The 14460-nt window shown below is 45.5% G+C and overlaps 1 protein-coding gene across 1 annotated transcript in view; it reads left to right on the forward strand.

The window, feature by feature from the left end:
- hsdl2 (hydroxysteroid dehydrogenase like 2) overlaps nucleotides 1–14460 on the forward strand; it is a 183658-nt gene that overhangs the window by 76446 nt on the left and 92752 nt on the right. The window contains exon 3 of the mRNA XM_085984644.1: nucleotides 1609–1707. Coding sequence (XP_085840770.1) covers nucleotides 1609–1707 — 99 coding nt within the window. The remainder of the gene's footprint in view (nucleotides 1–1608; nucleotides 1708–14460) is intronic.

Genomic DNA, 14460 nt, shown 5'->3' on the forward strand with positions numbered 1-14460 from the left:
GCTGCTTCGGACCCGAGCCCATTACTTCTATCTACTTTTTTTCCCCCCTCTCCCATTTCTCCCCTCTGCTCACCTTTCTATCACCCAACCACGTCCCATTTTATTTCTGCCTTCAAGCACTGCCCCCCACAATTAACCAAAACTGATGCTTTTACCACGACCTTGCTGTGATCAGCTAATGCAATACAGACTGGACAACAAACCCAGGATGTTCCTGGTCAGTGCGGTAGGATGGCATTTATAGAACTAGGTTTTCCCCCACCAAGTATCTGGCTTCAAATCGCCAACTGCCCAGGGTGGTGCTTTTGAAGTCGGGATTTCGTCACATGAGAAACTGCAGGTGCAGATCCATGCCATGTTGGAGAATTTGCGGCAGCTGTGGCTCGGTGGGTAGCACTCTCCTCTGAATTAGAAGGTTGTGGATTCAATTCACACTCCCGTGACTTGAGTACAAAATCCAGGTTGACACTCCCAGTACAGTACCGAGGGAGTGCTACACTGCTGGAGGTGCTGCCTTTGAGATAAGACATTAAACCGAGGCCCCGTCTGCTCTCTCGGGTAGATGTAAAAGATCCCACGGCACTATTTCGAAGAAGAGCAGGGGAGTTCTCCCCAGTGTCCTGGGCAATATTTACCCCACAACCAACACCACTAAAAGCAGATTATCTGGTCATTATCAGTTTGCTGTTTGTGGGAGCTTGCTGTGCGCCAATTGGCTGCAACATTACAACAGTGACTACACTTCAAAATGAACTTCATTGGCTGCAAAGCACTTTGGGACGTCCTGAGGTTGTGAATGGCGCTGTATAAATGCAAGTCTTTCTTTCAGAGTAGCCTTCGGATCAAGGAACTGTTTGGAATTGTTCCCTTTTAATAATCAAGTTTATCGAAGTCGCTGCTCTTTATTGGCTGTCAGAGATTAAAATGAGTTCTTTTTCAGAGTTTACTGGCCACTGCGGTCTGTAAGTTTCAGACAAATGACAACTATCGCTGTTCAATATTGAAGTCCATGTCTTGTCTATTTAGCTTGTTATGAGAATCGCCAAGTTATTTGTTGCACATCTTTGAATTGGGCCATGAATGTACATTCTCACTGTACATTGCAGTCAGCGACATTAGCCAGGGTTATAAGCTCCACGATTCCAACGTGCATCTGCAAAATCAGTAGAATTATACTTTCCAGCACCTTTTACAAGCTACAGTATTTCTCCCCTCCTTCCAGCGTGGGTTGAACCCTCCACAGAAGGCCCCATTGTAATTCAACCCATAAAGCAGGACCTTTTTATTCTCTTGTTGTCATTTGGCTCTTTGAATAGGAAGCTGCTGCCAGTGACGTTTGTGTGAATTGCTGAATACTGTTGGCTGATGAATGTTGACGGGTCCATAATGTCTCAATCGTCACCAACACCAATCTACTTCAGTTTTAGAAATCATACAAGTGTCTTTTGTGTGTTTTTCTTCAGTTTTGCGTTTCTGTTTTGTTTGGATGAAAAATAGCCTTTGTGATGCACACGGCTATCAATTAATCCCCTCGGGTAAAGAAAGCAGATACCACGTCTCTTTTTTGTTCGCAGGCAATGTTAATTTTTCTTTTTCTCTGCTTTTCAGTTGAAGCTGTCGGAGGCAAGGCTTTACCCTGTATTGTTGACGTGCGAGATGAGCAGCAAATCAGCGCGGCGGTGGAGAATGCAGTGAAGACCTTTGGAGGTACAGTAAGACCAATGACTATCCACATGGCAAGGTGGTGGATTGATGACTTCTGCCTGTCAGGAAAGTATGAGCTGCTCATACGGATCGTCTGGTGATTTAAGCGCCTGTGTTACACAGAGCTGGTTGATCAAAGGACAGTATGCATTCTTGGCTAAGGCCACTGAGACGCACACATTACGTTTCAGCAGGAGCCGTCCCAGTAAAGCATAGTTTCCAAAACTATCCTTTTTTGTGTTCTCCGATCAGCCTGTGATTCAATATTCCAAGTAGAGGCACTGCATAACGACCTAAAAGAAGATGAATAACGCAGGGGCGAGGGAGGAGAACTCTACATCAAGCTTGTGATTTAAATACTGTGTGCAGTTTTTGGACTCTAAGGAAATCGAGGGATAGGGTGGAAAGTGGAGTTGGGAAGTAGAAGATCAGCCATGATGTTACTGAATGGCGGAGCAGGCTCGAGGGGCCAGATGACCTACTCCTGCTCCTATTCCTTGTGTTCTCGGTCCCCATCTTGAAGAGGGGTCTTCAGGGCCATCACTTTGAGAGGAAGGGTAACAAATGTTGACTCGACTCATGTAACTGATGCATGATAGGAAAAACAATTTATTTTTTTGTACGGGTTAAAAGGTGATACAGTATAACTCGGGGTGCATATATCCATGTTGTCATGGTTACAAGGTGTCAACAGTTGCAATATAAGGTGTAGTGTCAATATTTATTCTTGAAAATAGCTAAGTTCTGGCATAAAGGAGAATCCACGATGACGCCTAGTACTTATAATAAATCGTGAAGCATGGTCCCTGATTCTGATCTCATTCCATTAACTATCCAGCAGATTGGTTGTCCTTTTTTTATTTGCAATATGTACACTCTGAAACTTACGCAAGATGTTCACCCCAGGTTAAGGACTTTGTCCCAGAGTTGCAAAGGAATGACGTGATGTGAGTGGGCGTTTTGTCTGCTACGCTGAATAGATTCGGGCAACCATAGACCAGTTGGGCCGAATGGCCTGTTTCTGTGCTATAAATTCTATGTAATTGTATCCTTATCTGGTGTACGTTAAACACACTTTTTAAAATACGGGTCCCTAAGCCTTGTGTCTTGCTCACCAATGTAATTTTGGAAACCAGGTGATGAGACCAGTATGTTGGAAAAACGAGAGGCCTGGGTTGTTGGTACACAAACACTGACTTGACATAACCTTGATTAGAATGGCACACAGGTCATTGAATACACTGTCTGTACTTTGCATTTTAACATGTTATTATATAAAGATACTACAGATAGACTATCCTTTATCCGAAAACCTTGGGACCAGCCGTGTTTCGGTTTTCGGAAAATTTCGGATTTCGGAAGGTATTTTATAAGACTGGGAAATTTGTCGGGGGTGGGGGTCGGCGGGGGTGGGGGTCGGCGGGGGTCCGCGGGAGTCGGGGTCGGCGCGGGGGTCGGGGCCGGCGTGGGGTCGGCGGGAGTCGGGGTCGGCGGCGGGGGGGTGTCGGCGGGGGTCGGGGTCCGCGGGGGGTCGTCGGCCGGGGTCGTGCGCACGACTTACGTTGAACGAAAAAACCTTCGGTTTTTAGAGGGTTTCGGTTTTCGGAAGTTCGGATAAAAGGTAGTCTACCTGTAGTAGCCCTTCACCAACAATTCTATTTTTAATAATTTTGTGCCATAAATTTTTCAGTACCAGTATGAATAACTTACTTATTCGTATGCCCGTCCTTTCTTCTCCTTCCTCTTCCGTCTCCTACTTCAAAAGAGAACTGTAGCGTGACAACAACAACTTGCATTGATATAGCGCCTTTAACGCAGTAAAACGTCCCAAGACGCTTCGCAGGAGCGTTAGCAGGAATACGTACCAATTGAGTATGTTTGAACTGTTAGAATGCATTTAAGTGTAGAATGAGTGAGAAAATCAAATCCAGGAAACAATTTCTCGTATCAATTACAGTAAATCCAACTGTGATTAACAGTCCAGAAGCCACCATGCCGACCTGGACCCCCCACAGTGTGTAGTAACTTATCACAACAAGTCATTTGTAGTCGTTTCACATGTTAGAGTTCGCAGTGGAACATCAGAGACTTAAATGTTCGTCCACCAACACCATCACTAAACTTGCGTATTCCTTATGACTGGCCGTTTTGTCCATTTTGCTTGCGTGTTTTTGATTATAGACAGTTTTGTATCCATTGTTAGTGTTTTGCTCTCCGCAATGTAGAAACCACAAGGTCCGGGAATGCCAGGCCACAAAACAAGGTGGTTACTCTTCCTTTAAAACAAGTCATGCTCAAACATGGGTAGTTCTGTCGGGGCATAAGGAACAGGAGTAGGCTCGAGCCTGCTCCGCCATTCAGTAAGATCATGGCTGATCTTCGACCTCAACTCCACTTTCCTGCCTGATCCCTATATCCCTTGGTTCCCCAAGAGTCCAAAAATCTATCAATCTCTGTTTTGAATATACTCAACGGCTGAGCATCCACAGCTCTCTGGGGTAGAGAATTACAAAGATTCACAACCCTCCAGAGTGAAGAAATTTCTCCTCATCTCAGCCCTAAATGGCTGATCCCTTATCCTGAGACTATGCCCCCGAGTTCTCGACTCTACAACAGGGGAAACAGCCTCTCCGCATCTACCCTGTTCAGCCCTCTCAGAATCTTGTATGTTTCAATGAGATCACCTCTCATTCTTCTAAACTCCAGAGAGTATAGGCCCATTCTACTCCATCTCTCCTCATAGGACAACTATCTGACTAACTTGATTGAATTTTTTGAGGAGGCAGCAAGGAGGGTCGATGAGGGTAGTGTGTTTGATGTAGTCTATATGGATTTTAGCAAGGCTTTTGATAAGCTCCCACATGGCAGACTGGTCACGCAAGTAAAAGCCCATGGGATCCAAGGCAAAGTGGCAAGTTGGATCCAAAATTGGCTCAGAGGCAGGGAACTAAGGGTAATGGTCGAAGGGTGTTTTTGTGACTGGAAGGCTGTTTCCAGTGGGGTTCCGCAGGGCTCAGTACTGGGTCCTTTGCTTTTTGTGGTACATATCATTGATTTGGACTTGAATGTAGGAAGTATGATTAAGAAGCTTGCAGATGATACAAAAATTGGCCGAGTGGTTGATAATGAAGAAGGCTGCAGACTGCAGTAAGATATCAATGGACTGGTCAGATGGGCATAACAGTGGCAAATGGAATTCAATCTGAAGAAGTGTGACGTATTGCATTTGGAAAGGGCTAACAAGACAAGGGAATACACTATAAATGGTAGGACACTTGAGAAGTACAGTAGATCAGAGGGACCCTGCAGTGCATGTCCACAGATTCCTGAAGGTAGCAGGACAGGTAGATAAGGTGGTTAAGAAGGCATACGGGATACTTGCCTTTATTAGCTGAGGCATAGAATATAAGAGCAGGGAGGTTATGCTTCAACTGTATTTAAAAAAAAAAAAAAAAAAAAAAAAAAAAACTAGTTAGGCCGCAGCTAGAGTACTGCGTGCAGTTCTGGTCACCACATTACAGGAAGGATGTGATTGCACAGAAGGAGGTGCAGAGGAGATTTGAGGATGTTGCCTGGGTTGGGGAATTTTAGCTAGGAGGAAAGATTGGATAGGCTGGAACGGAGGAGGCTGAGGGGAGACCTAATTGAGGTGTATAAAATTATGAGGGTCTAGATAGAGTGGCTAGGAACGACCTATTTCCCTTAGAAGAGTAATAAGCAGGGGGCATAGATTTCAAGTAATTGTTCGGCGGTTGAGAGGGGTGTTGAGAATGTTTTCGCCCAAAGGGTGGTGGGGGTCTGGAGCTCACTGCCTGAAAGGGTGGTAGAGGCAGAGACCCTGATCACATTTAAAAAGTACTTGGATATGCACTTGAAGTGCCATAACCTACAAGGCTACAGACCAAGTGCTGGAAAGTGGGATTAGGGTGGATAGCTCTTGGTCGGCTGGCGCCGACAAGATGGGCTGAATGGCCTCCTTCTGTGCTGTAAATTTCTATGATTCATCCCAGGAATCAATCTGGTGAACCTCTACGCACCCACTCTAAGGCAAGTATATCCTGCCTTGGGTATGGAGCCCAAAACTGTACACAGTACCCCAAAACCCTGTACAATTGCAGCAAAACTTCCTTACTCTTGACCTTTATTGCAGGGGGTTGAAGTACAACATACCATTTGCCTTCCTAATTGCTGTATCTGCATGTTAATTTTCTGTGTTTTGTGTATAAGGGCACTTAAATCCCTCTGAACATAATCATTTAACAGTCAGGTTTGTTCATGTTGTTAACGTCAACACACACAGTTTCTGGTCGGTTCACTGTCATTGTTTTGGGCATCTCCACGTTGTTGGGTTGGTGAATGTGACAACATCAATTTCCTCACAATGAGTACCTCTGTGAGACCTCTCAAGCAGGCAACTTTACTCTGTGGAACTTGGAAAATGTGGGGTAGTACATTTTGCCTCCGCAATATCCTGCAAATCCATTGGCAGGAGAGGCACACCAAAGTCAGTGTTCTTGCTCAGGCCAGCATCGAAGCTCTGACCCCGCTCGATCAGCTCCGATGGACAGGTCACATCGTCCGCATGCCCGATACGAGACTCCCAAAACAAGCGCTCTACTCTGAGCTCCGGCACGGCAAGAGAGCCCCGGGTGGGCAGAGGAAATGCTTCAAGGACACCCACAAAACCTCCTTGGAAAAAGTGCAACGTCCCCACTGACACCTGGGAATCCCTGGCCCAAGACCGCACAAAGTGGAGGAGAAGCATTCAGGAAGGCACCGAACACCTCGAGTCTCTTCGCCGGGAGCAAGCGGAAGGAGCGCACGTCAACCCAAGCACCCCACCCACCCGCCCCTTCAACCACCGTCTGCCCCACCTGTGACAGAGACTGTAGGTCCAGCATTGAACTCACCAGTCACCTGAGAACTCATTTTTAATGTGGAAGCAAGTCATCCTCAGTTCTGAGGGACTGCCTAAGAAGGAGGAAGGTGCAACTCTAGGTGAGGTAGAGGAACAAGGGGATCTAGGAGTACAAATACACAAATCACTAAAAGTTGCGACGGAGGTTAGCAAGGCCATTAAAAAAAAAGCAAACCAAGCACTAGGGTTTATTTCTAGAGGGATAGAATTGAAAAGTAGTGAAGTTATGCTAAACCTGTATGAACCACACTTCGAGCACTGTGTACAGTTCTGGTCGCCATAGTATGAAAAGGATATAGAGGCACTGGAGAGGGTGCAAAGAAGATTTACCAGGATGATATCAGAAATGCGAGGGTATACATATTTGGAAAGGATGAACAGGCTGGGTCTCTTTTCTCTTGGAAAGAAGGCTGAGGGGTGACCTAATAGAGGTCTTTAAAATTATGAAAAATTTTAAGAGTGGATACAGAGAGAATGTTTCCACTTGTGGGGAAGAGCATAACTCGAGGCCATCAATATAAGATAGTCACCAAGAAATCCAATAGGGAATCCCGCAGCGCCAGTTCTGCTTACCAAAAGTGGCCCACTAGGCACTCGCATTCCATGCCCGGCTCCAAGCCAGCGAGTCAGGCTTCTTACCCATTTAAAGTTTGAGGACAGCGGACCTGAAAGGAGTCAGCAGCCCCGGAGAAGGCAGAGGATAATTCAGAGCAGCCGAAGGCAGTTAATTAGGGAAACTAGGCCTATAAAAACAGGCTTCGCAGTGCGGTTTGCACAGAGTTCTGAGAGTTGGGTGAGGAGTGGAAGGAGGAGCTCCCTTGCTTCACCTTTGCTTTCCCTAACTTTTCACTCTGTAGGACTTGGTTCTTTCTTTACACCCAGGAAAGAGTCCGAGAGTGGGAGCAGTCAAACAACAAGAGCAACCGCAAAACCGCTAAAGTAACGTCGCACCCAGGGAAGGAGCTGATCGGTAAGTAGGACCTGGTGAGTATTTCTACAGTCCAATCATTAAAGTGAAAGTAAGGTTTCTAGTTTAGAGTAAGTAGTATGTAAAGTGAAGTAAGGTCCCTAGTGTATTTAATCTTCTTTAATTTAGAGGAAGTAAAGGGAGTAAATTAAGGGTTGGACATGGCAGGGCAGCTCGGCTACGTGGAGTGCTCCTCCTGTGCTATGTGGGAAGTCGGGGACACTTTCGGTGTCCAGGGCGAGCACGTTTGCAGGAAGTGTCTCCAGCTGCAGCTACTCAAAATCCAAGTTTCAGAGGTGGAGCTGCGGCGGGAGTCACTGTGGAGCATCCGCAAGGCTGAGATCTTCGTGGATAGCCCGTTTAACGAGGTGGTCACACCGCAGGTAAAGAGTGCACAGGCAGACAGGAAATGGGTGACCGCCAGACAGAGTAAAAGAACTAGGAAGGTCGTGCAGGAGTCCCCTGGGTCCATCTCCCTCTCCAACAGATTTTCCATTTTGGATACTGCTGGGGGAGATGGTTTCTCGGGAATGCAGCAAGAGCCAAGTCCGTGGCACTACGAGTGGCTCAGCTGCACAGGAGGGGAGGAAAAAGTGGGAGAGCAATAGTGATGGGGGATTCTATCGTAAGGGGAACAGATAGACGTTTCTGTGGCTGCAGATGTGACTCCAGGATGGTATGTTGCCTCCCTGGTGCCAGGGTCAAGGGTGTCACTGAGCGGCTGCAGGACATTCTGAAGCGGGAGGGTGAACAGCCAGAGGTCGTGGTCCATATCGGTGCCAACGACATAAGTAGAAAGAAGGACGAGGTCCTGCAAGCAGAATATAGGGAGCTAAGAAATAAATTAAAGCAGGACCTCAAAGGTAGTAATCTCAGGATTATTCCCAGTGCCACGTGCTAGCGAGAGCAGAAATAGGAGAATAAACCAGATGAATGCATGGCTGGAGAGATGGTGTAGGAGGGAGGTATTTAAATTCCTGAGGCATTGGGAAGGTGGGACCTGTACAAACTGGACGGGTTGCATCTCAACAGAACCAGGACCAATATGCTCACAGCGGGGTTTGCTAGTGCTGTTGGGAAGGATTTAAACTAGTTTGTCGGGGGGCTGGGAACCCAAGTGTGAGCCCAGAACAGAGAGAAACAAAGCTGGAAGTGCAAGTTGGAAAGGTAGTCAGCAAAACTAGTAGGGAGCAGAAACAAAGGCCAACAGTAAAGAGGGTCAAAGTGCAGAAAAATATTGAACAGGCAAAGTTGAAGGCACTTTATCTAAATGCACGTAGCATTCCCAACAAGGTGGATGAAATAATGGCACTAATGGAAGTAACTGGGTACGATGTAATTATCATTACAGAGACATGGTTGCAGGGTAACCAAAGCTGGAAACTGAATGTTCCAGGGTACTCAACGTTGAGGAAGGACAGACAAAAAGGAAAAGAAGGTGGCGTAGCGCTGTTAATAAGGGATAAGATCGGTATGGTAGAGCTAAAGGATCTTGGCTTGACAGATCGTGATGTAGAACTGGAATCGGTTTGGGTGGAGCTAAGAAACAGCAAAGGGTGGAAAACATTGGTGAGAATTGTGTTTTGGCCACCAAGCAGTAATGGTAATGTAGGGCACAGTCATAGAGTCATAGATTTATACAGCACAGAAAGAGGCCCTTCGGCCCATCGTGTCCACGCCGGCCATCAAGCCCTGTCTATTCTAATTCCATTTTCCAGCACTTGGTCTGTAGCCTTGTATGCTATGGCATTTCAAGTGCTGATGTAAATGCTTCTTGAATGTTGTGTGGGTTCCTGCCTCTACCACCCTTTCAGGCAGTGAGTTCCAGATTCCAACTACCCTCTGGGTGAAAAAGTTTTTCCCCAAATCCCCTCTAAACCTCCTGCCCCTTACCTTGAAACTATGCCCCCTGGTTATTGACCCCTCTACTAAGAGGAAAAGTTCCTTTCTATCTACCCTATCTATGCCCCTCATAATTTTGTACACCTCAATCAGGTCCCCCCTCAGCCTTCTCTGCTCTAAGGAAAACAACCCCAGCCTGTCCAGTCTCCCTTCCTAGCTGAAGCGCTCCAGCCCAGGTAACATCCTGGCAAATCTCCTCTGCACCCCCTCCAATGCAATTGCATCCCTCCTGTAGTGTGGCAACCAGAACTGCACACAGTATTCCAGCTGTGGCCTAACTTGCATTTTGTACAGCTCCATCATAACCTTCCTGCTCTTATACTCTATGCCTCAGCTAATGAAGGCAAGTATCCCATATGCCTTTTTAAACACCTTATCTACCTGTCCTGTTGCCTTCAGGAATCTATGTACATGCACACCAAGGTCCCTCTGATCCTCTGTCCTTCCTAGGATCCTACCATTCATTGTGTATTCCCTTGCCTTGTTAGTCCTCTCAAAATACATCACCTCACACTTTTCAAGGTTAAATTCCATTTGCAACTGTTCTGCCCATCTGACCAACCCGTCTATCATTCTGTAGCCTGAGGCTTCCCTCCTTGCTATTTACCACTCCACCAATTTTCATGTCATCTGCAAACTTAGTGATCATACCTCCTACATTCATATCTAAATCATTAATGTACACTACAAACAACAAAGGACCCAGCACCGATCCCTGCGGTACACCACTAGACACAGGCTTCCAGTCACAAAAACAACCTTCGACCAACACCCTCTGCCTCCTGCCACGAAGCCAATTTTGGATCCAATGTGCCAAATTGCCCTGGATCCCATGGGCTCTTACCTTCTTGGCCAGTCTCCCATGCAGGACTTTGTCAAAAGCCTTACTGAAGTCCATGTAGACTACATCAACTGCACTACCCTCACACCTAGTCACCCCCTCTCAAAATTCAATCAAATTGGTGAGACATGATCTCCCTCTGACAAAGCCATGCTGACTATCCTTGATTATCAATCAAGAGATTAGAAGTGTATGCAACAAGGGCAATACGGTAATCATGGAGGACTTTAATCTACATATTGACTGGGTAAATCAAATTACCACTCATGGTGTGGAGGACGAATTCTTGGAATGCATGCGAGATGGTTTCCTGGATCAGTATGTGGAGGAACCAACCAGGGAACAGGCTAATCTAGACCTGGTACTGTGTAATGAGAAAAGGCTAATCAATAATCTTGTGGTAAAAGGGCCTTTAGGGACAAGTGACCATACTATGATTGAATTTTACATTAAGTTTGAGAGTGATGTAGTCCAATCTGAAACTAAGGTCTTCAATTTAAACAGAGGAAACTACAAGGGTTTGAGGGACAAGTTGGCCATGGTAGATTGGGAGACTACACATTAAAATGACTGAAGGTGGACATACAATGGCTAACATTCAAGGATATAATGCATAATTTGCAACAAACATATATTCCTCTGGGGCATAAAAACCCAAAAGGAAAAGTGATCCAACAATGGCTAACAAAAGAAATTAAAGCTAGTATTAAGTCAAAGGAGGAAGCTTATAAAGTTGCCAGAAAAAGCAGTCAGCCTAAGGACTGGGATCTTTTTAGAAATCAGCAAAGGGGAACAAGAAATTGATAAAGAAAGGGAAAATGGAATATGAGCACAAACTAGCGAAAAATATAAAAACGGATTATAAAAACTTCTATAGGTATGTAAAAAGTTAAGACTGGCGAAGGTAAATGTAGTTCCTTCACTGTCCGAGACGGGACAATTTAGAATGAGGAAATGGCAGAGAAATTAAATAAATACTTTGTTTCTGCCTTCACGGAGGAAGACACAAAAAACCTCCTAGAAATACGAGAAATCCAAGGGTGTGGTGAGAATGAGGAACTTAAAGAAATTATTAGTAAAAAAACAGTACTAGCAAAATTAATGGGACTAAAAGTCGATAAATCCCAAGGACCGGATGACCTACATCCTAGGGTTTTGAAAGAGGTGGCCATTGGGATAGTGGACGCATTGTTTGTCATCTTCCAAAATTCTATAGATTCTGGAACGGTTCCTGCAGATTGGAGAATAGCAAATGTAACCTGGCTATTTAAGAAAGGAGGGAGAGAGAAAACGGGGAACTACAGACCTGTTGGCTTCACATCAGTATTTGGGGAAAATGCTGGAATCTATTATAAAGGATGCAATAACTGGGCACTTAGCAACTAATAGTAAGATTGGCAGAGTCAACGTGGATTTATGAAAGGGAAATCCTGTTTGACAAACCTATTGGAGTTCTTTGAGGATGTAACTAGTGGAGTAGACAAAGGGGAACCGGCAGATGTGGTGTATTTGGATTTTCAGAAGGCCTTTGATAAGGTCTCACACGAGGTTGGTGAACAAAATTAGGGCACATGGAATTGGGGGTAATATACTAGCATGGATTGAGAATTGGTTAACAGACAGAAAACAGAGTAGGGATAAACGGGTCTTTTTCAGGATGGCAGGCTGTGACTAGTGGGGTACCGCAAGGATCGGTGTTTGGGCCCCAGCTATTCACAATCTATATCACTGATTTGGATGAGGGGACTACATGTAACATTTCCAAATTTGCTGACAATACAAAGCTAGGTGGCAGTGTCAGTTGTGAAGAGGCTTCAAGGGGATCTCGACAGGCTCAATGAGTGGGCGAGAACATGGCTGATGGAATATAATGTGGATAAATGTGAAGTTATGCACTTTGGTTAAAAAAAAAAACAGAAAAGCAGTGTATTTCCTAAATGGTGAAAGATTGGGGAATGCAGATGCTCAAAGGAACCTGGGTGTCCTTGTACATGAGTAACTGAAAGTGAATGTGCAGGCGCAGCAAGCCATTAGAAAGGCAAATGGTATGCTGGCCTTCACTTCAAGAGGAATTGAGTACAGGAGTGAAGAAGTCTTATTCCAATTATATCGGGCCTTTGTGAGACCACACCTGGAGTACTAAGGAAGTCTCTACTTGCCACAGAGGGAGTGCAACGCAGGTTCACGAGATTGGTTCCTGGGATGGCGGGACTGTCGTATGAGAAGAGATTGAGTAAACTAGGCCTGTCGTCTCTTGCATTCAGAAGAATGAGAGGGGATCTCATTGAAGCATACAAAATTATTCCAGGGCTTGATAGGGTGGATGCTGGGAGAATGTTTCCCTTGGCTGGGGAGTCTAGAACCAGGGGCCTCAGGATAAAGGGTAGGCCATTCAGGACTGAGATGAGAAGAAATTTCTTCACACAGAGGGTGGTGAATCTTTGGAATTCTCTACCCCAGAGGGCTGTGGAGGCTCAGTCATTGGGTATATTCAAAACAGAAGTCAAGGGATATGGCGATAAGGCCGGTGAATGGAATTGAGGCAGAAGATCAGCCATGATCTCATTGAATGGCGGAGCAGGCTCGAAGGGCCGAATGGCCTACTCCTGCTCCTATTTCTTATGTTCTTATGCTATGTTCTTTACCCAAAGAGTGGTGAGAATTTGGAACTCGCTTCCACAGGAAGTGGTTGAAGCGAATAGTATGGATGCATTTAAGGGGAGGCTAGACAAGCATATGAGGGAAAAGGGAATAGAGGGTTATGCTGATAGATTTAGATGAGGAAAGACAGGAGGAGGCTCGTGTGCAGCATAAATGTCAGCATGTACTGGTTGGGCCGAATGGCCTCTTTCTGTGCCGTATATCCTATGTAATCAGCAATTTGGGCTGGGCAAATGATAGCATTCATAGGAATTTGTATCCCCCTCACACCTTTCGGTCCTGTGACTCCAGATTTTTGTAGGACACCTCTTCACCCCATTAATGACAGAACATTCAGTTTCCTGAGCCGTACTCTCTCAAGCTCCTTTCCTGAAGTCCTCGACTTCTCCACTGTCAGCAGTGGCTCAGTGGGTAGCACTCTCGCGTCTGAGTCAGAAAGTCATGAATTCAAGTCCCACTCCAGTGATTTGAGTATATAATCTCGGCTTACACTTGCAGTGCAGTGCTGAGGGAGTGCTGCATTGTCGGAGGTGTTGTCTTTCGGATGAGACGTTAAACCCTCGGGTGGACATATAAGAGCCCATGATACTATTTCCAAGAAAAGCAGGGCAGTTTTCCCAATGTCCTGGCCAATATTTACTGCTCAATCAACAGCTAAAACATTTATCTGATCATTATCACATTGCTTTTTTTGTGGGAGCTTGCTATGTGCAAATTGGCTGCCATGTTGCCTACATTCACACAGTGACGACACTTCAAAAAATACTTTATTGGCTATAAAGTGCTTTGGGATGTCCTGAAGCCCTGAAAAGCGCTATATCAATGCAAGCCTTTTTCCTCTCGTCTTTTTCTACTTTCAAACCCAACTTTTCAACCAAGCTTTTGGTCACTCATAATCTCTCTCATTCCTTTTTCTTCCCCTTCCACCTATCTGTCGAAGACCTTGGCGATGTTTTATTGTTGAAGGTGCTACATCAAATGCAAATGGTTGTTGTCATAAAACTCTATAAAAACAGAATGAGATGATTTCTTGAGGTACATTGGCAGATCACCACTTAGCCTCTGCATTCTATATAGTCCATTACATGGGTTCAGGTACCTTATATAGTTGTCTCATTGTCATTCCCCACAGTATGATTGGGATTGCAAATTTTTTTGTGTCTCTCTCCCTCTGTCTGTCTCTCCCCCTCTCTGTCTCTGTCTCTCCCCCTCTCTGTCTCTGTCTCTCCCCCTCTCTGTCTCTGTCTCTCCCCCTCTCTGTCTCTGTCTCTCCCCCTCTCTGTCTCTGTCTCTCCCCCTCTCTGTCTCTGTCTGATTGGACTTTATTCTGATGCTTGCTCTATCCATCAAGTTAAAAAAAGAACAAACCTGCATTTGTAATAATGCCTTTCATGTCCTCTGGACGTCCCAAAACATATCTTGGCAAATGAATTGCCTTTGAAGTGCGGTCACTGTTGTTTTGTAGAC

Source organism: Somniosus microcephalus, chromosome 1 (assembly GCF_052327205.1).
Source record: "Somniosus microcephalus isolate GS21.2 chromosome 1, FLI_Smic_1.0, whole genome shotgun sequence".
In the NCBI taxonomy this organism is placed as follows: Eukaryota; Metazoa; Chordata; class Chondrichthyes; order Squaliformes; family Somniosidae; genus Somniosus; species Somniosus microcephalus.